We start from the raw sequence: 24,492 nt of genomic DNA, 5'->3' as shown, positions 1-24,492 counted from the left end.
AGATGCGTCGTTTAATGTTCAGTTTTAAGATTGTACTTCTGTAATTCGTGTCATACCTCTATAATCATCAATCATTTGCAGTTTATTTTTCCTGACGTAAAGTTTCCTCTTCGCGAAGTACAGAGCATTCAAGAACACAGTAAATGTATTGAAAATGCCCGTCAACATATGACAAAGAACAGCTGGGATGTCTTTGTCGAAAATTGATGAACCGGAACAGCAGTTCGTCCCAAGTTTCGGAGCTGACGAGAAAAAAATGCAAATATGTCGTTTGTCAAGAGTCAAGAACGAAACTGTCGTTTTGATTTACCAACTTTCATCAAAGGCTTCTCGGTTGACGGTTGTTCGAGTAGGGCATTTACAATACATTTTCTATGTTCTTGATCCCTCTATGCATCGCGAACACAATTCGTTTATTTCAACTCAAATTTTTTTAGTGGTAAGACCTCTAAAATTATGTTTTTATCTACTGGGAAACCATTGTAACTATTGCGGAAAGATGTAGATATGTGCATGACTTCGGTTTGAACTTCTCAGATAAAAAACCTCCCTAAAAGTCTGTACAATAACGTTGAAAGCTTTTCCCTTTGAACCAATCACAATATAGCCTGAGGAATAAAGAGCTACATGGCAGGGATGGAACGGGATAGAGGGTGAATAATGGACGGCTTTAGATTTAAACTTGATTGCCTGGGGATATGGAAAGGATAAGTGCAAGAAGAATTGATGTAAATCAAAGACCATTATTATGTCTTGTTTCAGCATTAATGTTGTTACTTACCTTTGGAAATACGCACATGTAGCAATAACATGTTTGCTTGGACTGAATTGATATTCTCATTATAGGAAAACCAAACCAATACCAAGAGAAGAATAAATAAAAAGGAGACGTCTTTAAAGAAGCATGGTTAATAAAATACGTTATTTATTTTGTATAAATAATTAAAATAATTCTCTCAGCACGTTTTTGTGGGGACTATCTATCTATCTATATAATATATCTATATATCTAATTATCTATCTATCTATCTACCTATCTACCTACCTATCTAACCATTCATCCATCTATAATGGTTCTAAAAGTTACTGAACCCCACCAGAAAATGAACATATTTAAAGTGTTCAAGTTCTGCCATGTTTTAGATATCTGATTGTGAAGTCAGGTGATAAAATATTACATTCAATAATTTTTTTTCTTTAGGTTTGCCGACCGTTGTAGACTTGTTATCTACATTCAACACTTAGCATGAATGAGTGCATTTTATGGTGGAGTTCACTAACGTTTGAGCACACAACTGTTTTGATATATATATATATATTTATGTCTACATTGTCTCTAATTACACAAGAAAAGTTGTTTTCCTCACTCAATGTAGCTTTCATATATATTGCAATTTTGACATAAATGTGTAATTTGGTTTCTTGATTTTTAGTACATTAATTAAATACTTTACATTTGAAAATGGAAATTGATCGCCTTAAAAAATCCCTTTTGAAAAAAAAAAGATTATTGCGCAGATACATTATACGATTAATTTCACTCGTTGTACACACAATAACATGATGAAGAAAAGGGGATCGATTTGCACCCTTCAATTACCAAATCATACCGGAAGCTTCTTTTGGAGTGCAATTCTTCACCCTTATATAGATGCTCTTTGCGACATCGGGATGCAATTAATTAGAGTTTTACACCCTGAAGGGTGGAGAGTCTTACCCTTTAGGGAATGTAAAAATGTTCAACATAATTTGAAAGCAAACTTTACGCACCCTTAATCTTGCACCATTTAAGGTACAAAATAATATAGGTGCAAGCAATATAAAAAAGGTGCATATTTTTACCGTTTTCACGAGGGGTATACAATAACAATCATACACCCATAACTGTAAGGCTATTGTAGCGTTTAGCCGGCATATTTTTCGTAGTGTGCACGCACGAATAACGGATTAATACAGTCTAAGTTGATATCAAGCGGTAATACACCTCGCTCTACATTATAGGCATGGATACGGAGCCCGCCAGGTGACATAAAGGAGAAAAAATTATCCGGACATTATTTCGTTCCCTCGAAATACTATTTCCTTCCCACGCAATAATATTTCGTCGGAACGAAATAATATTTCGTGGGAACGAAATAATATTGCGTGGGAACGAAATAATATTGCGTGGGAACGAAATAATATTGCGTGGGAACGAAATAGTATTTCGTGGGAACGAAATAATATTGCGTGGGAACGAAATAGTATTTCGAGGGAACGAAATCGTATTTCGAGGGAACGAAATAGTATTTCGTGGGAACGAAATAGTATTGCGTGGGAACGAAATAGTATTTCGTGGGAACGAAATATTATTTCGTGGGAACGAAATACTATTGCGTGGGAACGAGATAGTATTTCGAGGGAACGAAATAATGTCCGGAGAATTTTTTCTCCTTCATGTCACCTGGCGGGCTCCGTACATAGAAGACTAATGGAGGGATACATTATGTGTTACTCCCTTAATTACGAGTAAACGTCCAAACAATCGTCCGAACGAGTGACGTCACAAATTTACTTTTCGAAAGTACTGGGGTGTGTTTCATGAAATAAAATGAACAGCGAATTTCGCTTCCTCACTTGTCCTGAGCAAATCAGATGCATTGATTTAAGTAGCATAATAGATTTCAGTTAAAATTGTCGACTATTTGTTTCACGAAATGCCACCTAGTTTGTTGTATCTTAAATATCTTAAGAAATGCTGCTTTTTTAGTATAGATCTAAATCCTAACCATGGGTTCATTCCTTAATATGTAATGTTCATTAAAATAAGTTTTATAAATCAACTTCTTTCGGAAAATTTGAAAACAAATTAACATTCGCTCCATAGTGATTGATCGAAGATATCACTAACAGATCAATCATGAGTTATATTATGGGTACCGATAGATATCATTTTGTAATAAGTCGGCCAGCTTTTTGTTATGAGGGCGGTAGAAATCGTCCAAAGCCTTTTTCGTTTCTGATTGTGCCTCTTTGTTGCTGACTCGGAACCATCCGTTTCCTAAAATCTTTGCTTCCTCTAGAGCTGTAAGGGGTCCTGAAAGTGAAGGAAATAAAATGAATTACCTTATCAAGCTATCGACACTTCTGTTCATATTGATGATGCTACATTTTGCTATCTAGCTCCATAACTATAACAAATGCTGTTATACATAGTGATACGTACATGTATATGATCAGATATTCTTTCTGACAATCTTCCTTCCGTAGATTAAGTATTTCTTATCAAATCATATCTACATTTTTTTCTTGTCAGAAACAAAATAAGTTTTTCTCTTGTTCTTGCAGGAAAAAGGAAAAGATAATGAATGCATAGGTGACAACAATAACAATGATGATGATGATTATTACAATGAAATAACAACAACATAATAATAATAATAATGATTATAATAATAAATATAATTATAATAGAATCAATTAGTTATCAACCATCAATCTATAAATTTCCGTATTTCCTTGCCCCTCTTCCTATTGAATAATCTGATAATAATGGCGCAGTCACAAACAGCCGTTTTATTCATTCTTATTCAAACCACCTGTATGCAGCTGGTACAAAAAAAATGTTTAAACGGCTGTTTTCGACTCGCTGTGCGGCCGCCGTTTGGGAAATGTGACAGCGCCATAAAAGAATGCAGTGAAATGTATAAATGAACCCCAAAAATGTAAAGATATTAATTCTTCTTGCGCATACTGTGACAATGCCCACTCATTGTAACTCTTTCATTTCCCGAATCATTTCAAATACACAAAAACTTACTAAGCTCTAGAAACTGTAAGATAGTCCTGTAAACTGAGACCTGGTCCTTATGCCAATCCTCGAGTCGTAGGACCAAAACCCCCTCGCGGGTATAAGCATTGATCCAGTCATAAAGGAATATATGATACAGTCCTACGTTGATACCTTGAAACGGCGTGTAAGGCTGTATAAGAATGATAAAAGTATAAATGCACCAAAATCTCTGAAATGTAGAATTATGCTGGAAGGGATTCAATAATAACTGTAAATTATATCTAAATATTCTTGATTAAAAATATTTTTTTATAAGTAACTGTCTTTGAACAAATATATAAAAACATTGATTGAAATACATTTGAGTGATTATGAAAAATACATCCTCTTTTTTCACTTTTTTTCATATAGGCTTAGCAAAGAGAGAGAGGGGGGATGGAGAGAGAGGGAATGGAACGGGCAGAGACCAACAGACAGATACACACACGAACTAAAAAGACTGAACATCAGATAAGGGGACAAGGATTTACCACTATTAAAAAAATATAAAATCGGTTTACACTTTGAACATGCTGAATCCTTGCCCTTTATATATTTTTAAGAGTGAAGGGGAATAGATTATAAAGGGAGAGGATGAGACAGAAGGGGAGCAAGCACTGTAACAGAAAATAAGCTAGAGAGTAGTGTTCAGGACCTCATTATTGTTATTTTCATCGGTAATTTAAAAACGTAATCAACATCAGAGAGAAAAAGAGAGGGGGGAAGAGATGGAGAGAATGAGCATTTGGCTATTGTTACTCAAGTGTTTCTCATGCTAGTTTGCCGCTGCGTTTTGTCATGACGTTATCGTGTGCTTACATATTGTATTTATGTCTGAATTTTTATATTGCCCCTCTGTTAATAAAATTAGTCAAATTGCATTGTATTTTATTGTCATATTACGATTGTTAATTGTAAATGTATTTTGACTTAACAATTAATACAGAAACTCCTGCAAACAAGAGAGAAAGAAAGCAATGGAGAGTAGTGATGTGGGCTTCTTATCGTGGTTAATGTTTTTGTGTTCTTTTTAAACCCAAATCAACATTAGAGTAAGAGAGAGAGAGAGAGAAATTGAGAGGGGAGGGGGGTACGAAAGGGGGATGTAGTGATTGATCACACAGGGTTGTGATTTCCCCTTTTCTCTGAGTTTTAACCGATAACAGGTGAGCTGGAGCGTTTAGAATGCTGCAAGGCTAGAATTAATGAAGCTGAGACGTGTTGCCAATCAGTTGAGTACACCGACTTATTCGAATAACAGGTTTAAGACAAATTTGCTGGGGATAACTGCTTCCGCTAGTTTCCTGCATTACACCCGATAAGCCCCCAGCACCCCTACCCCCACAAAACATGAAATGAGAAAAAAAATATTAAATGAATAAATAAATTAAAAAAAAACATATATATATGTGTGTGTATTATATATATATATATATGTATATATATATATATATATATATATATATATATATATATATATATATATATATATATGCATTTCTTTCACAAAATATTTAAATAAAAGAGTTGCCAAAGCTGCTGTACATGTATAATTTCACACATTTATATATATACATATATATATATATATATATATATATATATATATACAAAAGTGATAATGATAAAATAGATGATTTTTATGAATACCTCTAAAAAAGCAAATGAAAAAAAATGTAAGTTGGCGATCGGATTGATGAGTTAATATCAGATTCTAACCATCAAGTGTGTCACAAGGCGAAATTTCAGATTGAAATCTACCAAGTGGATTGAGATTTCAACTCCCCAATACACCAAGAACATAAAGACACTTCCACTTCCGTTTTATTGGTGAACAAACCCAACGCTATAGGCCTGCAGCGATTGGAGTGTCAAAACACGCAACGCCTCAAAATGTACTATTTCATGTTTTGATCAGATCTATGTTTGTTCCGTTTGTTATTACTGTACTTCATTTTTTTTTCTCCATTCCTCATTGTGAGTTGGCAGCCTTTGGGGGTTTCTTCTATTTTTCAATGGTGTCAGGTTTCAGCGTGCTAGAATGAAGGATGTAAGGAATGGGGACGCGACAACAAGAATTGTCAATAAGAAAATATGCTGGTATCAAACGAGTACAAACTCAGGTGCGAAAAGAAGTACAGGTAAGCGGAAACGAGATCAAAAGGTGTTAAAAATTTTAGGAAATCTTGTCAAATGTTTTTTTCTTTAAACATTCCTCCTATATTATTTCAACTGAACGACCAATTATCATAGCCATGACTACTTTAGTCATTAGAAATTTTTGTTGGGGGTTTTTCGTTGAAATACTTTCTTGAAATTTCTACCAAACTCATAACTTTATAAATTGCTACAATTCAAATTATATTCACATCACCAAACAATACAGTTAAAATAGTTGAATCAATTTGAAATACAGTTAGAAAAAAAATCAATAAAGCCGATCTCGGTATATTGACAATTACCCTCGAATCATATTATGACTCATTTGATTATTTTGTAATACAAGTCGGGTTAAGAATAGAGGTATTATGTATGCAAAGATGACTTAAGTCGAAAGGTGAAAGAGACCATGGTAATCCTTGTTGATTTCTCATCTCGTTTAAATCACATTGGCCAAATATAATGACTAATGCCGAAATATTTGTTGTGGCATAATTTCAACTAGACTTTTAGGAAGAACTATAATACTTTCTTAGAATGTCAGGAAAAATGAGCGGTTCCCAGAAAGAGTCGTTCGTGAAATCGTGCGTAGCTTTAACGGCAATATACCTCAGTCAGATTTGCTCTCCGGCGGCCGTATATACGGCGAGTCGAAACAGTCGTTTTATTCATTTTTATTCAAACCACCTATACTATTACAAAAAATGTTAAAACGGCTGTTTTCGACTCGCTGTAAGCCGCCGTAGAGCAAATGTGACTGAGGAATTAATGGTAACATTTTCTGGTGGTAAGTAAGCCTTAGGTAAGTAGAATGTACAATGAAAGAATGACAGGAAGGGGCAAAGGGGAAGCATTAGGGATTGAGGCGTGGAGCCACAGGCAGAGTGTAAAGGCGGAAAGAAGAGGTCATAGAGCCCGAAGCAGAATGCGCTACAATGCTTCTGAAAGAGCACCGTCTTCCAAGGGGAACAGAGAGGGGCAATTCTCAACTGAAATGCTGTTTAGATTTAGACCTAAAACAGGACACTATTCATGAAAACTGGGCAATTCGGTATCTTCCTACATACAAATTGCGAGTGCGAAGCGCGAGTAGAAAATGTTTGATATTCTGATCTGAAACTGGATAATTTATGCACGTTTTGAAAAACAAGAACAAGCTGCGTATCTCAATAAACATGCGTGCTCGTGTTTTATATTTAGACCTAGATTTTTGGCATTGTAAATACATTTTTTTAATGAAGATGAATGCGAGCACGAAGCGCGAGTTGAAAATATTTGATATTCCGATCTGAAAAGGGTCCATTCAAGCTCTATTTCAAGCACTGTGTAGGAAAATTGCGAAGTTGATATGAATTGCACGTAATAAATGATGTGAGCGCGAAGCTCGAGCTGATATTTTTTAATTAGGCCTATTATTTTGACCTAGGACCGGGTCACTCTAAGAACTTTCGTCATTATATGAAAATTATGACTATCTTCCTATTCCTCTTTCTAAGCATGTAACCGCGAGATGAAACTTGTCGATATTCCATTCTGACAAAGGGACACATATAGGAATTCATAAAAATGTTATCTTATTAATTAATCTAATAAACCTAATGAGAGCGCAAAATATGTAAATATCAAGGCCTGAAAAATTGACATTTTAAGCACTTTTTTAATTACAAAATGGATGCATGGGTAAATATATTTTAACAATCGATGCGAGCGCAAATCACGAGCCGAAAATTTTAATTGATAAACTGTCATGAAAAGAAGTTTGTTATAGTATCATTATACAGGTGTACATACTGTAACTCAGTCAAAATTTGACAATTAGACCCGACAGGGTTTTTTTTTTAACTTTGTGGAATACACGAAGAGAAAATAGGTACTCAACAATTAAATCAAATATTGCGAGCGCGCAGCGCGAGCTGAAAATGTTGATATTCAGACCATAAAGTGGACATTTTTAATATTAATTTGTAAATCAAACAAATAATGAAAGCTTGATGTACGATGCAATATATTTAGTATATTGACTTCAAATATGATATTTTTAAAGCTCTATATCAGCCTATTAATCAAGATATGTATCATCGGTGAGGCAATGCGAGCGTGAAGAGCTAGCGAAAATTTTATATAGTGACATGAAAGATTTTCTTACTTTTTAAGACTTCCCCTCATCTTATTTTATTCAATCGCCTTCCTCCTCTTTTTTTTTCCTTTTCTCCTATTTTTTTACCCCCTGTTTCCCCCTCCCCCTTTTTTTGCTTTTTTTGCTCCGCCAATGGGGGGGGGGGGGAGGTCGGGCCACGTTGGATCTGCCTATGAAGAAATATTATAATTTTTTATACATTGTCATGTGAAACAAAGATTCATTCCTCTCTGAAAATGTGAAATTACCTTTGTTTTAACATTTTGTGATTCACTCAATTTGGTCGTTATTGTCAAATCTGTAAAAAATTAAATATCGTATGATATTTTATTCAAACAAACAACAAAAACAACAAAATGAGGGGCACCATTGACTCTCTAATTTGCATACCACTGAGTTGTGCATATAACTTTTTGTGAAGAATAAGCGAAAGTTATGATATTCTTAAAGTGAGAAAAGTTTGAAACAATGATAATTTCGACGTCCCCCCAAAAAATGAAATAAATAAATAAAATAATACAAAGATACTTTCTCGCTTGTTTCTCGGCTACACCCGGGCGATATGTCCTGAACATGATTAGTTGGATAATATGCGTCATTGCTTTCTTTACGCATTTCAAATATATAGGAACCAATCAAATTCATTACCTAAAATTGATATTTTGGTAGCCTTAGCAATATCGTCATACATTATAAACCTTACAATATTAACTGAACTTACGCATCCAAATGCATACGCGCAGTATCTCTCGTTGTGTTGTTTCATACAACTGTTATAGCATTCTATTGATGTCATTGCGTTCATATGCCAGTCATCTGGAGTATTTAAGGGGTGGGTGTAGTAGTACCACGATCTTGCTCTGCAACATAAAATAATAAACAAAAATTAAAATGATTAGGTACATATGTTTCATGGCAAATTTATATGGATTAAACATAATATGCGCATCCTTCTTATGCGTATGTAGTTGACAATGTTGAAAAGGTTATTATTGATCTTGAGAAGAATGCCCCAACTTGTTCATACATTAAACAAAGTCGACATGCCAATGGATCTACTCCAGCGATGGGATTCGAACTTCTTGTAATAGGCCTCTATGCTTCAATCACGACACACTCTTAAAATGTTGGGTAACATACTGTCCACACAACGATTAGTTATAAAATCTATCCAACTTCGGGTAGTTTTCAACCAATACTGTGTAGTTTTCACCCAAAGCACACATTATTGGTTTAAAACTACCCCGAATTTGATAAAGTTTTAACCAATTGTTGTGTGAACAGTATGTTACCCAACATTTTTAAGAGTGCAGGCAATTTCTTAAAAGAAAAATGTTTGCTATCCATGTTAAAACCCATGTTTATTCTCGTTCCTCCCTCTTTGAGAATGGGATTTTTCACCATTGGAGGCAAGTGCCTTCTGTAGATATGTTTATAAACATAATTTATACAAATATTATTTTGCAGCCTGCAGTATGGCATTAAGCAAAATTATCTACACTCTAAATATTGGGTAAAAATGCTCCGTGAGGGTACTTATGTGTCCAACCAACATTGGGCATTTCTTTTGGGCATTTTTATTTATCCAGTGTGATGAAAATTTTGCCCATTCCAAATTAATTGCTGCCTATTTTTAACCTTACTGGACAATGTGCTTCCCGCACTGCCCCATACTGCCCCAAATTGGTTGGACACATAATTACCCTCGTGCTAGATAAACACTTACCCAATATTTTTTAGTGTATAGGATTTGCCAATGGGTGGAACGATATAGCCCAATATTTCGACACGTTTGAAGTCAGTCTGGCTCTGTAACCAGTACAGGGAGTAGGTTTTTGTCCCTGAAAGCTGATAGGCCTAATTACAGGGATCTGTAACGACGAATTTAATCCACTTTTCTCTTTGTACAAATTAAGCAGTGCTGTTAACAAGAATTCTGATATTCAAGAACCCAAAAAAGATCGCAACTTGAAGTTGACACCAACAATAAGCGTGTTCGGAGCCCGATCTGAATGTACATTCGCAGTCAGACACTCGCAACTCGAGAAACCAAAGCACCTTCATATACAATCTAGTGTCAGACTCTTCGACAAAATCTTAACAAGAAATTTTCCAATTCAATGTTCCTACATATAGTCAAACATGAAAAATATATATACATTGGCTATATGGCAACAGAAAATTGACAACATGATTGTCGCCAGTGTTTTTGGTTCGAAAGAAAGTATTGACGACATTCCCGCGGATCATCGCAATCAAACTCGAGTCTTTTACCTTTTTTGCCCATGTCTCCAGCTCTCACGGTGTATGATAATTATAGATTTACTGTTGCGGCGTCGCATTCCGGTACCCTGCTCTATTTGTGAATCATTTTCTGTAATCATTCTTATGTTTTATTCTTGGTTTTCCCCTTTTTCAAGCCTTTGAGGCTTTTGGGGTGCTTTTTTCTTTCACTATTTTTTTTAAATCTCATCTTAATGTTTTTTTTTTTATTATATGTGTATATGTATGTTCAAATGTATGCTAGTGTTGTTACATGTACAGTAGGCCTATATATTATTGAAAGAAATGAATGAGAGTATTTTCACTCTCCCTCAACTCAAGTCAATACGACAATGTGTTATTTTTTACTAGATTCCATATTTCTATTCTGTGCTTTTTTACAACCTTCTTTTTAAATCATTCGAAGTTGCTCCCGGGTTTCGAAGAAAAATCATCTTTCATTTTTTCCTGATAATAATCAGAAATAATTTTTTGAAGAAATCTGTTTCTGAAATCTATAGGAATGCCAGCGTATATTACTAAAACCACGAAGATGGCGTTTCCCCTGAAGACAAAATTCATCTTAAAATATTAGTTTCTTTCAGCGCTGGATTGGATGTCCCTTCTTCATCAGTTTGATCCTTTACATTTAAAAAGGTTAACTGATCAAGCTTACATTTTGCAAATTGAAAGGAAAATAAGACAAATGGTCTTTGAACTCACTACAAGGAGGATTACTTTACAGAATAGAAAGACGGAGAAATTTTAACTCATTATTTTTTTTTGAAAACAATTCAATGACTTTTAATTCATGGAAGTGATCGCATTTTCTTAAAAATAGTCGAATTTGTAAGAGCGTTTAGAAGAAATTCGAAAAGCTCCAGACCAATATAAACAGTAGGGGAAGGCGGGGTAAGTTGTGACACTTTTTGACTTTTGCATGTTAGAATTGATATGATTGATTATCTTGTATAAATAAGTATCTTGCCTTAAAATTTAATTCTTCTGAAATATTTTTCACCTATGTATAATTTCCTACCCCGACACTGAATGTCATTGTCGCCTTTGAAAAAAGTGATGTCAAATGGCTCAACTTGCCCCATCTGTGGGGTAAGTTGAGCCACCTTGAGGGGCAAGTTGAGCCACAAAAACTACGTACAAAATGAATGGGGGAAGAACCAGCATGTCAATCTTTTTTTATTTAAAGTCTTTTCACTTGCCAATTGTCTATAAATACTCACATCCTCGAAAAAGAAAAGAAAAGTCATGTAAATTTGCTCCTTTCTGCCCGCATATCGATGGCCTTTTAAGGTTCTTTTAATATATATTATACATTACCATAAACATTGCCATGGCTCAACTTGCCCAGCCCCATGTTGGTTGGCTCAACTTATCCCAGTCCGAACTTGAGATAATTTCGCATCCACACATTTCTTATAGATCCATCATGTAAAAGACTACGACAAGAACGAAGATCCATACCTGGACTAACAATATTGTTCGTATTTCTTTATTATATGTAAAGACCTGTGTGGGTAAAAAGCACTTATCTTTTTCATACCCTTTTTTACATTTTTGCCTGAAATTTGTATTTTTCCCTCTAAAAAAGTATTTTTTGTTTCAAAGTTGAAAACAATGTGGTGGGGTTAGGGTTTATGCAATGGGTCATCAATACATGACACCACCACAATGTCTGACTCATTCATTATTGGCCTGGGGCTAGTGGCTCAACTTGCCCCTATGCTCAACTTACCCCGCCTTCCCCTACATATTTCAGTAAAATGAATGACAAGGTTTGCTAATTATCGTTCGTGCTTCAGGAAAACAAAATTCGAACAGCGTAGGAATTAAATCCGAAGCTAATGCTACATGATGAATTGATGACAGATAAACAAACAATTAAATAAGCTAAAATGCATAAAAAAATTGATATGCTAGCTAGTTTTAGTTAATTACTCAATTAACCTATCAAATTTAAACGGAGATGGTGGTGTGTATTATGTGTTGACTGATACTGAAAAGGGAAATCACGATATATTTCAAATATAACGTTTGCTATTTAAAGGTCAAGTACACCCCAGAAAAAATGTTGATTTGAATAAATAGAGGAAAAATCAAACTAGCATAACGCTGAAAATTTCATAAAAATCGGATGTAGAATAAGAACATTGTGACATTTTAAAGTTTTACTTATTTTTCACAAACAGTGACGTGCACAATTCAGTGACATGCAAATAAGACCGTCGATGATGTCTCCCTCACTCACTGTTTCTTTTGCTTTTTATGGTTTGAGTTATACAATATTTTATTTTGTACAGTTTTTACAATAATTACCAGATTTACTGAAACATATAGTATTAAACAATGCTAATTCAACATGTTCAAGGAGGAAATAATTGTTGTTTCACTTGACAATGTGGAGAAAAATTGAAATATTTCATATTTCGTTTAATAAAATACAAAATGAATAGTGAGTGGATGACGTCATCGGTCTTCCCATTGCATACCGATCAGGATGTGCATACGACTGTTTGTGAAATTAAGCAAAACTTAAAAATGTCATAACTTTCTTTTTTATATCTGATTTTGATTAAATTTTCAGTGTTTATGCTTGTTGGATTTTTCTCTTTTTATTCAAATCAACTTTGTTTTGGGGTGGACTTGTCCTTTAAGAGCTGAAGTCTATCTATATATCTATCTATCCATCCATCCATCCGTCCATCCATCCATCCATCCATCTATCTATCTATCTATCTATCTATCTATCTATCTATCTATCTATCTATCTATCTATCTATCTATCTATCTATCTATCTATCTATCTATCTATCTATCTATCTATCTATCTATCTATCTATCTATCTATCTATCTATCTATAATATATGTACGACGATGCCGATACAAACTATACTGCTACTAAGAGTTTTCTACAACGAAATAGCGAAATGAACCAAACAATCGGATAGGTTAGTGCATATAGGAAATTAAACTTCAAATTACCATATTTAATACAGATTGATCGACTTACTTAGTAAGTAGGATTATTGACAGAGATAAGAGGAAGATACAGATAGAAACAAAAGGAGATTTAAGGCAAATCAATAGGCATGGACCTGGCCATGTAGGATTAGCTATTGTTACTGGGGGTGCTGTGACAATGCTCAGCACCCTAAACAATAGAATAATCATCCGTGGACAGGGTCCTGTCAATAGGGGAGGGGTACAGAAAGGGAGAGAAACTAGGGGGTGGGGATTGTGAGACGAATTTGATTGAAAGGAGTATCACAAGACAGACTGACATACCTTTCTGTAGGATTTCTTAAAATGATGATGATTTTAGCTTTGGGTTGAATGGCGTGCAGTAATTCCGCGTTCGTATAAGGAGGATCCGAGGCATTTGGGTTTTCCTTGATCCAAGCGTTGCCGATTGAGTAGGCAGTACTGATCGAACCGTCACCTAAAAAGAAGAACAAGATGGTGGCGGTGATGACGAAATAGATTATGATAATTATGGTTATTAATATAGTTGTAAAATTCCTGACTATTGTTCTCGAGTCATAATTTTGAAAGTTCAATCAAAATGAGTTTCGGCAATAACGGGTAACAGTCTATACACAGAGAGTGACAACGGTGTGATTTACGTCAATCCGGGAGCACTATACTTATTTAATCTACTCAACATGTTCATATTTGATAACAGATAAAGGTGATGCTTTATAGATATTAAAACATATAATTGGATATGGTTACCATTCCTTGAAATAGGAATCCTAGAAATATGTAACGCAATAGTCATCAAAGCATTGTCTTCATGTTACGTTTATCTAAACGGTATTAAATCAATACATGGTAGGCCTACATCTGGTCAGTTCCATGACATTTGCTCCGGCGACAATTGCTCCGATGTAAAATATGTACGTTATAAGCCAAACATAAAATGTATAACCTCCAAAACTATAACCCCTAATCCATCTCTTATCATTATTCTGAACGAAAAACTCTACTAGAATCCTAACTCTATAACCCTACGCCCTCGGAGATATTAAGACCGGAGCAAATGTCGTAGGAGCAAATGTTGTGTAACCATCTGCTTCAAATATTATGTCGAAAAAAAGGTCTGCGGATAAAAGTTTGTCTCTTTGTCTTCATTCCCGGCAGCATGACCTTAGACTCTGATGGAGGTTATCACTGAAGTTCGCTGGTTTGAATTAGATATTATTTTTTAAAGTAATGTGTACATTATTATTTTGTGCATGCAAATGACGACTCACAACATATACCTAACTATGTGGAAATTAAGTAGGATGAATTTAATCAAGCAAGTAGGCGTGTTTACAGTATATGAGAATAGTTAAATGTTAATCCAATTATTATTGATACGTAATATATCTTATTTGCTGATATCGATTTGTATTTTAATGGAGATAAATTTAATTGCATTGCAAAGAATATTCCAACGTTTTGGTATTACAGAAACTTACCAAATACCGTGGGATGATATGTTTCTCCCGATGTTTCATTTATAACCGTAGCTTGATGAACCTTTTTCACAGCAAACATTTTAAACCAGTTCAGATACCATCTGATGGAACTATCATCTTTGTCACCGGTCCTTTCACGAACCTGCTTTACTAAAATCAAATGTGTGAAGAATAATTTAAGAAAAGTTACAGTAACAATCAGTGGTGGGTCCAGGGGTGGGGGAACTGGCACACACTCTTGAATGAATCGCCAATAAGAGAATGTACTGGGGCCCGTCCCATTGGAGCCTTGATGATATTAAAAAAAAAAATCATTTTTTTTATCATTATTTTTTGCCCGTCATGTTTTTGTGAGAAATATTTGACAAATGCGTTGCGATAAAATTGGGTTCCATGTTATTTGCTCCGCTCTTAACTTCGCACACTTATCGAATGACTAACTTTAACCCTGGGTTTAGCAATATATCCTACCCTAAACCTAACCCTATAACCTAACATAAAAACACCATATTGCAACTCTAACTCTAACCAAACATCTTAGACGAAATTAAGCCGGGAGAAAATGTCGCCAGGGGCAAATGTCGTGGGTTTTTTCTTTCATAGAAAGATTTTATTCAAAATCAAACACGAAAGCAATTCAGTTTACAGAAAAATCACGAAGCGAACATGTTTACAACTGTAACATGCGTACTATTATCTAATGATAAAACAAAATTGTGATGTTTTTGACTGAGAACTCTTTCAATTTCACAATAGCGTTTCAATACGTTCTTAAAAGAGCTCAAACACAACCGATCACCCTCACAAAAATTGGGCTTGTAGGGTATGTCATATTTTGTAGAGATAACTCTTTTTGCAACAATGACGTCGTTTTTTGTCCACGAGAAACCTTCTTTCCCTCAAAAATGTCAAGCAAAATGAAAGTTTCCTTGACCAAAGAAGAAGAACAACAACAAAAATAGCGGCAAATCAAGTAACTTGAAGAAATTATGACTGGTACTGCATGCTGCATGTCTATGAAAGTAATTAAACCGAATAGACCGTGCGATGGCAGAGATAACTCGGTAGGCATGGTTGTGATTAGGCCTAATATATCCGTGAAAAAAAAAACAACTCTCGTAAACACAATTTATTTTATTTGTAAAGAGGGCAGTAGACATGATTTAGAAGGGACAGTATTGAACAATTTTAAAGTATAGGATTCTTTCTACATGTATTTAATATATTCATTAACATTTTCAATACTTTTACATTTGGGCAATTCCATAAATTATGTACGTCCGATTCCCTATTCGTGGGACCTTCATGAAATTTTCTGTCTCTGATTTTTTGTTCTTTAGACAGTCTGTAATGCTCTCAAACGACCATGACTAGGTCAGTTTATGAAGTGAAGTGCAACTTGAGAAGAATGGGGGTCGCACGTACAAAAAGGTTTATTATTTTATGGAATTGCCCATTTACATAATCTAAGGGCCTTTTCACACGTGAATCTTGAATCATCATTGTAATGATGATTGCATTTCATCTTTAGAATCATCGGACCTTTCACACGGAAAATTCGTACCGTAATTTGAGTGAAACTTAACTGGAATTCACCTCCGGAGTAAAATTTTTAATTAGTGATTGTGATAAGCGTTCGTGATTCTAGTTTGGTTTCACACGTGCTAAAAAATCGTCATTAGCCTTATTTTTCACTAGAATCATCATTCAAATTACGATTTTTTTTTTTCCGTGTGAAAGGGCGGTCAGTCCACTCAAAATGTGTTGTTTTTTTTCACAAGAAAATATCAGGATCTTTCACAATTGAGTTGTTCCCAACTTACCGCCCTTTCACACGGTAAAAAAAAAATCGTAATTTGAATGATGATTCCAGTGAAAAATAAGGCTAATGACGAATTTTTAGCACGTGTGAAACCAAACTAGAATCACGAACGCTAATCACAATCACGAATTAAAATTCTACTCCATAGGTGAATTCCAGTTAAATTTCACTCAAATTACGGTACGGATTTTACGTGTGAACGGCTTGACCTCAAGAACATGTCATCTCTTGAGGTGCGGAGCCTACGTGTCATTTCAGGCACTTCCATAGATAATACGATTGTCATGCTGCACTCATCGTATCGATGCAGTGCTTTGATTGACAAGTCACCAAGGACACGTACCGCCTTCGCTCAGGAATTCGAATTCAAATCACACTTTTCGAGTGAGCGTGTGAAAGGTCCGATTATTCTCAAGACGAATTGCAATCATCAATACAATGATGATTCAAGATTCACGTGTGGAAAGGCCCTTACTCATGGCTGCAGAAAACGAATGAAAACGAACGAAACACAATGTGCGATGCCATAAAAACAATCGACCCACCAAATCAGAAGGCAGGTTTGTGGATTATTATAGATACACCTTTGTTAAAAATCGGGTTTATGGGGATAAATTGAAAGACATCTACATGATTTCAAGGTTTTAAAAGTTTTCATTTTGTTAAAAGTTTGGATCCGATGTCAGATTACGATTTAAATTAATGATAATAATAAATACACAGTAAAAACGCTGTTTAAAATTTTTTAACGGTGTATGTGAACCAGTTGTTTAAAATTTCAAACCATGCTTAATTTATTGAAAATTGAATTTCAAAAATTAAAGTTTTACATTCGATTAAGGATCATTATTTTGATCCGTTTCAGTATCATTTGACAAAAATATTTGATCCCTTTTCAAATCAAACGTCTTCATCCGAATTATTGGATCGTTTTTATCCGGAAAGGGTATGGTCATATTTGATACTGATTTTGGATCAAAATGGTCATTTTCGTCTATTATGATCCGATTAAGGATCATTAGTTTGATCCGAATCCGAATGACAGAAATTGTTTGTCCCTTTCCGGATCATTTTTTTAATCCGGAAATGGTAAGTTTATATGTGATCATAAGTAACGGTTCCAGATCAAATTGATCATTTTGTCTCATTTTTGATCCGGGCTTTTTAAGAGTATTATTATCCATTAAAAAAAAAAAATCGAAAATCACCCGGGCCATTTTGTGCACGGCAGTATCCAACCAGACTTTCTTTCGACCCTTCATATATAATATCAATTTATTGGTGATATGGATACAGATGTTCTATCTGCCCATCTAACTCAATGCATACGTGTAAAGAAGACTGGCCCTCCATATAGAAAGGATCGAAATAATAGTAATAAATGTGAAAGTATACCTTCTTCACCATGAGCAGCGACTCCGGTCCAACCAGTACGTCTCGGCCCCCACCAATGCGGTTCTTTGGGCAAGTCATCAACTATCTCCGGGTGAGAGGTCAATTTCTTCCATAAATCCGTCGTACCGCATTTTGACATCCCGATGAGATAAAAATAGGGCAAGCAATTTAGTTGTTTCGTTGAGTCGAACCAACAAGGGTTCTTGAAGTTAGGTAAGAATGTGGTCGGAACATTTTGAGTTATCTGTCGAAGGGGAAAGCAAAATGTCATTAAATTGATTGGTTATGCGATTAGAAGGGACATGACTGAGATTGATTGATTGATTGATCGATTGGTGGGCTGGTCGAATGGGTGAGTGATTATTTGGTTGATTGATTGAATAAATGATTGATTGGTTTCATTGGTTGATTGATTAGTTGGTTGTTTGATTGAGTTATTATTTTTTGTTTTTGCTTAATGTCAACTTCCTTTAACCATTAATAAACTGGGGGTCAATTTGACCCCCCCCCCTCAACAAAAATTTCGTCACTTCGCCGCCGCGCGAAATTTGTTGACCGCGCCGCTCGCGGACCTTTTACTTTCAAGTCTTGTGCATCTTTTGAGACCAAATTTGCGACGCCCGGGTAAGCGCTTTTGAAATTACGCAACATTTTGTAAGTGAATGTCAGACCCGAAATTGCTCAAAAACGTGATTCCGTGTACAAAGTCAATGCAAACTGTATTTTTCAACCAAAAATCACAAATGTATGATTATTTTTACTTTTGTTGTTTTAAATGGATTTATTTTATGCTATTTATGATCGCAAAAGGATCCCCGACAAAGTTCATCGGAAAAAACAATAAAAAACAAAGGTTTGAAAAACAAAGAAATACATAAGAATTTAAAAAATGATAAAATACATAAGATATTAATTATATTTTTGCAAATTTTTTGTAGATATGCGTTAGAAATATAATAATTGATACTCCCACCAAAAATTAGCATTATATATACTAGGTATATAAATTGAGTTAAACATGTTAAAGGCAAAAACTTACACAAAAAAAACAAATTTAGGGCAAATATCATACGCTTATTTGCATAATTAATTAATAAAAAAATATAAAAAATTATCTTTTGAAAATTTTATCATACAGTCTTGTAGTTTACATCCGGCTCTACGCGTGCGCAAATTTTCGCGGCGATCGCGCAATCAGCGGCCGAGATCTGGGGGGGGGGGGGGGGGGTGGTCAAATTGACCCCCCAGTATATTCTGGTCCGAAATAGCCCAGTTTAGATAGGGTTCATTCCCATGCAAAATGCATGCCTCAAGCAAGATTATCAATGGAAATTAATGATGAAAACCTGTATAAAGAACTACAATTTTCCACTCAGTTGCCATTTTCTACAGAATAGGCCTATACTATGGGCATAATAAATGTGATGATGGTATTCCACCGGTAGTTATTATGAACCTCATGATATGGAACATGTCGTATATTTAATGATAGGATGCATGATTATGGGCATGTCATTCCTTCAACCTGTAACACTGCAGCCCCGATTCATTAACATTCTTATATAGAGAGATATTAAAACAATTCCTAAAGGGACAATGCTCCTTTTCATTTTTCTTATGGTCACGAAACTTACTTTTTCGACTTCTTTTATCAACGCTGGTTCTGAAATAGGGTTTCCCTCTGCATCTAAAACCTCCTCACTCCAAACGATGCTGCCTTTCGGGGTGTCCGCAGCGGTGTCTTTCTCAGTTATGTTCTGTGTAGCTTTGGTCGGACTGACTTTCGGGAGGAGTATTTTCTCCCTGAGTTTCACCGGCACAACTGATTTTCCATCTCCACGGGGAATTTTTACCGAAATAAAGTGACAGACACAGAAGACAGTCACCGTTGTCATTAAGATCATGAAACATCGACATAAACGTCGCTTCTGTTGGTCAAATTAATTTCCAATCAAGTATAGAAGTAAGCGTGGTAGTATATAATAGAAGGTTACAGATACAGCAGTAGAAGTAGGCCATAGAAGCAGTTGAAGTAGTAATAGTTAACAATGAATATGTTGAACTTGTCAAATTTGTTAACTGGTGACTGCATGCATGCTGGAGCAGGTATCTACTCTCAGAGATGACTTGTGATTAGAGGGATGAAAGTTCAATTTTTCTCATTGTCCGTATCTCGTACCATAACAGTTGGTAGGCTTACATGCATGACCCTATCAGAAATATATACTTTAAACACTTTCCACTTTGGGAATTACAAACCACACTGTGTTGCATAATTGATAGAAAGAAGAATCATAATCATTCTCAAAGTGAGAAAAGTTTATTTTATAATACAGTAGGTAATTAACGAAGGGGGGGGGGGGTGTATATCATACTGAGCGTAAGCCTTAATTACGAAGTAATTTCAGCAAAAGTACTATGGTCTCAATAAAAAAATAAGAAATGTAAAGAATATCAATGACAATTGACAAGGTGGTGCCACATGATGGGCAGGGGGCGACCGCCCTCTGTGATTTTTTTATTAGAAAAAAAAGAGGAAAGGGGGATGACGAAGAAAACGGCATTAAGGAAGAAGTAAGTATGGTATAAGAAGATAGATTTTAGTCTCTCTTATTATCAAATCAATCAAGGAAAAAGGTGAAGCGCAACCTGCATCGTCTTACCCCCTATCAATCTAGCCTGGCACCGCCCCTGAAACTTCGAATACCTAAGTCACATTTGCTTTAAAAATGAATAAAACAGTCGTTTTATTAATTTCCATTCAAACTCCCTATGTGTAGCATGTAGCTTTAACATTTTTTTTATAACGGCTGTTTTCGACTCGCCGCACGGCTGCCGTATAGAGCAAATAAAATGTGACCGAGATACATTATAACGATTTAATGTTAGAAACCTTTCATATTCCCTCACCCTGAGCATCATTCCTCGTTATAAGCCCGATTGTTCATCAACACGCATTGTTCGTCTGCTCCGAAATCCTCAAAGATCATACTGGAAAAGAAAGAAAAAAAGGATAAACTTTTCACTAATATACTATGGTATAACACCAGGAGACGGGGTACATCCAAATCACTGCAGTCTTTCCACACTGAAAAGGAATAATCGTCGTTCATTGAAAAGATATTCTCATTTTATTTCATGTTTTGTAATTTGTATTCATTTTTAGTTTTAGAAAATAGCATTCGGAAGCTTTTCGACATGCACCCATCGGAGGAAAATCGCATGAATGAACAAAACGCTCAAACAAAATAATATATAAAATGTTTATATAATGTTACCTTTATTATGTTTGTTTCGTTCTTCGGTTCTGTTTATTCATGCGAATTTACTCAGATTAGTGCATGTCGAAAGCTTCAGTATGTATGTTTTTAATGTTTGTTTTTTTCGATTTGGCATTATTAAACACTATTTTGTACAAAATAATACATAATGGATGAAAAAAAAAGATCCAACTGCCTAAACACTATTGTAAGATTGGAAAGTTAGATGATATACTCTTCACCCATTTACCATGCCTTTAGATATAGGCTTTCAAAACTTATCCCGAAATAACTTATTTGTATGAGACTTTACAATGATCTTATTATCCGCGGGCTGTGTGGGATTTATCTCTTTTAATCTATTTTGTTCTGGGTGTGCAATGAAAATGTGACGTCAATACTTTGATAAATCTTCACCCACTTTCTATATCAAGGACGATCATATTCTTATTCTCTTTTCAGATTTGAATTCTTATGAGGAATGACGTCTCTGATCCCTGTTACAATGTATAGACACACAATTCCGGGCCTCACGCCATGTGTAACAGGGTATATTGACCTCAAGGCGGCTTCAAATTGCGGGATTGAAGGCGGCTCCAAAACCGACGTCGTATCGGGGCCGACGTCGTATCGGGGCCGGTTTCAAACAAGACGCATATTTTATACAGGGTCTCGCATAATCATGACTGTCACTTAACTTTGATACAATAAATACAATATAATAAAATGCAGATAACGACTGAGTAGTTAGATTATTGGGGGGGGGGGGGGTATCCAGACCTCCATCAATCACCGTAATTTTTATATCACAAATGTTTCAGACTATAATAGGCCTATCATGAATTTGATATAGTTGGGGATACTTCAGGGGTTGTGAGTGGGCCACGTTCTACCACAATCAGGGAAAGAGTTTGCGACAGCCGCCCTAACCCTAACGCTAATATAATGTGTCTACAATAATTATTTATACACTATATAAAAATGAGAAGATGAACTATGTTGGAACCCACAAATTCCAAGGTTGGCCATCATAAAATATAATGAATTATGTATCAAATGAAAGAGGAAAGTATAGCCTTTGTTTTGCACCTAGTTGAAAATTGTGATCAGTCACGCCTGAATGATTATGAATTATGAAATGCAATAATGCATATTTTCAGACCATGCTGTGATTATTGAAGCGTAGAGCGCAACGCTTCATTGATCATGACTTATTTCCTATTTTTCCAAGAGTCAGATGAGATGATTATGCTTTCATTTGGTATACAGTTCTTAATATTTCAGTCGGTTTTACAGATTTCGTAAACGATTTTAAACAAATTGATGCCTAACTGCTGTTGCCTCATTTACTTTTGTAAATGGGTGTAATTAGATTAACTTTTGATATTTCGTTTCCTATCAAAATGAATATAAAATGGAAAAGAAATATTATGGCCTTTGTTTTGCAATTACTCCCAAATAGTGATCAGTCATGCATGGATTATTATGAATTGTTATATGTAACAATGTATATTTTCAGACCTTGCTGTGATTATTGGAAAACAAAGACTATACTTTTCTCTTTCATAATGACATGCAATTCATTAGAGTTTATGAAAGACAGGTTACACATTTTTTACTTTAATCATAGTCCATCCACTCATTTTTCAGTGTTTTGACAGTTTACAAATAATTCTTGTAGACACTGTATATATTTATTTCACTTTGGGTGGCTGTCGCAAAAGGAACTCTTCCCAACATGTGAACTAAATCATAAACATTGAATATCAAACTTTAATTCAAACATATTTATTCTGTTCAAGAGTGTAGACATTATTACCCAGATAAGCACCCCCTCCCTCCTACTCCTAGAAATAAATGTGTATAATGATAATAATAATGGTGAAAAAATACATCCGAAGACTCCTTTTAAGGAAATGTACCGACCCTTTTAAACATAAATGTATTTCTAATCCTATACTAAAATACATTACCTTCGCGAATTGGTCCCATATATTCTAAACATCATTGGTCACTCTGTCCTTTACGTGGTCGACATCAACGATGATAGAGTATAGACTCACGGATTGGAGAGTTTGACACTTACAGACCAATGTCTGCTCCTTCGCCAGGGAATGATCAGTGTGGCGGTGGCGGTGGTGGTGGTGACGATGGTGATTGGTGACCATCCGTCCAATGACCATCGCAAAGCGATCTCTTCCGACACTCTGCAAGCTCTGAGGGAAACTAAATTCGTGGGGCCAATGCAAAACCCAATAAGTCTGTAAATAACCTGACCATAAAATGAAATGTTTTCCACTACAACGACGAATGACAAAAAAAAAACACCTTAATCCAGACCAAAACTACACAACCTTTTTTTTTCTCAAAGCAATGGGCTTTTGTATGGTTTAGAGAATATGATAGAGTGAATTATAGTGGCTTCTGAGCTCAATGCAGACATGATAATAGTTATAATAGATGACAATGGGTGGTTCGCTACGATAACCAAGCCGGTCTTCTCATAAGACCCATCCAAGCCTGCAAATCAGTCATTACAGTATATAGATCACTATTATACCACTAGGTTATTCTGATACTTTATGTGCAATATACTGACACATAAAAGCCTGGGATTCACAGTGACTGTACCAGCATGCAGGGGCCGCTGAACGGTTTTGAAAGTGGGGGGGGGGGGGGGGGTTGACCATGCAAAAAATCATAATAAGATGGTCAGTGGCGTACCTTGGATTTTTCACAGGGGGGGGGGGCAAAACCGTCCGCCAAAAAACTTTGACAAGCCCCCCCCCCAAAAAAAAAAAAGGTCTTCAATCACAAATGAAGGATTTCGTACCAGAAAAAAATTTGACAAGCAAAAAAAAAAAAAAAAAAAAAAATGGGTCTTCAAGCTCGTCAGGGGGGGGGGGCAATAAAGGTCTTCAAGCTCGTCAGGGGGGCAGAGATACGTCCTTTGCATGGGTTGTGATTCGTCAGGGGGGGGGGGCAGACTGCCCCCTCTGCCCCCCCCCCCCCCCCCCCCGTAGGTACGCTAGTGCAGATGGTCATTTTTACGTTTTTGAACACGGTTCTTGAAAAAGGTGCGGGATGGGGGATACTTAGATTTGGTTTGGACGGGGTGTGCGGCTGAAGGCTCAAAACCCATACCCATAAGGGTCATTTTGGC

The 24,492-nt window shown here is 35.6% G+C and overlaps 1 protein-coding gene across 1 annotated transcript; it reads right to left on the bottom strand.

Annotated features, from left to right (window-relative positions):
• Positions 1-905: 905 nt before the first annotated feature.
• LOC129262065 (carbohydrate sulfotransferase 15-like) lies at positions 906-23,744 on the bottom strand. Its single transcript, XM_054900106.2, has 9 exons — positions 23,303-23,744; positions 20,980-21,060; positions 19,704-19,997; positions 18,070-18,313; positions 14,853-15,002; positions 13,675-13,828; positions 8,830-8,968; positions 3,800-3,962; positions 906-3,076 (listed from the first exon to the last, which is right to left on the bottom strand). Exons 2-9 carry the CDS (start codon positions 20,989-20,991, stop codon positions 2,910-2,912), a joined length of 1,323 nt encoding a protein of 440 aa, XP_054756081.2. The 5' UTR covers positions 20,992-21,060; positions 23,303-23,744; the 3' UTR covers positions 906-2,909.
• Between the last annotated feature and the right edge of the window lie 748 nt (positions 23,745-24,492).

Source organism: Lytechinus pictus, chromosome 5 (genome assembly GCF_037042905.1).
Source record: "Lytechinus pictus isolate F3 Inbred chromosome 5, Lp3.0, whole genome shotgun sequence".
In the NCBI taxonomy this organism is placed as follows: domain Eukaryota; kingdom Metazoa; phylum Echinodermata; class Echinoidea; order Temnopleuroida; family Toxopneustidae; genus Lytechinus; species Lytechinus pictus.
Note: the sequence above shows the minus strand (reverse complement) of the source record. Positions and strands in the feature narration are given on the sequence as shown.

What these genes read in the sequence shown, in the direction of transcription:
- LOC129262065 (XM_054900106.2), bottom strand. An exon ending in TGATAAAAGAAGTCGAAAAA is followed by an intron (nt 18,314 to 19,703) that starts GTAAGTTTCGTG and finishes CCCCTTCGACAG; the next exon opens with ATAACTCAAAATGTTCCGAC. An exon ending in CTTACAGTTTCTAGAGCTTA is followed by an intron (nt 3,077 to 3,799) that starts GTAAGTTTTTGT and finishes CTTCACTTTCAG; the next exon opens with GACCCCTTACAGCTCTAGAG.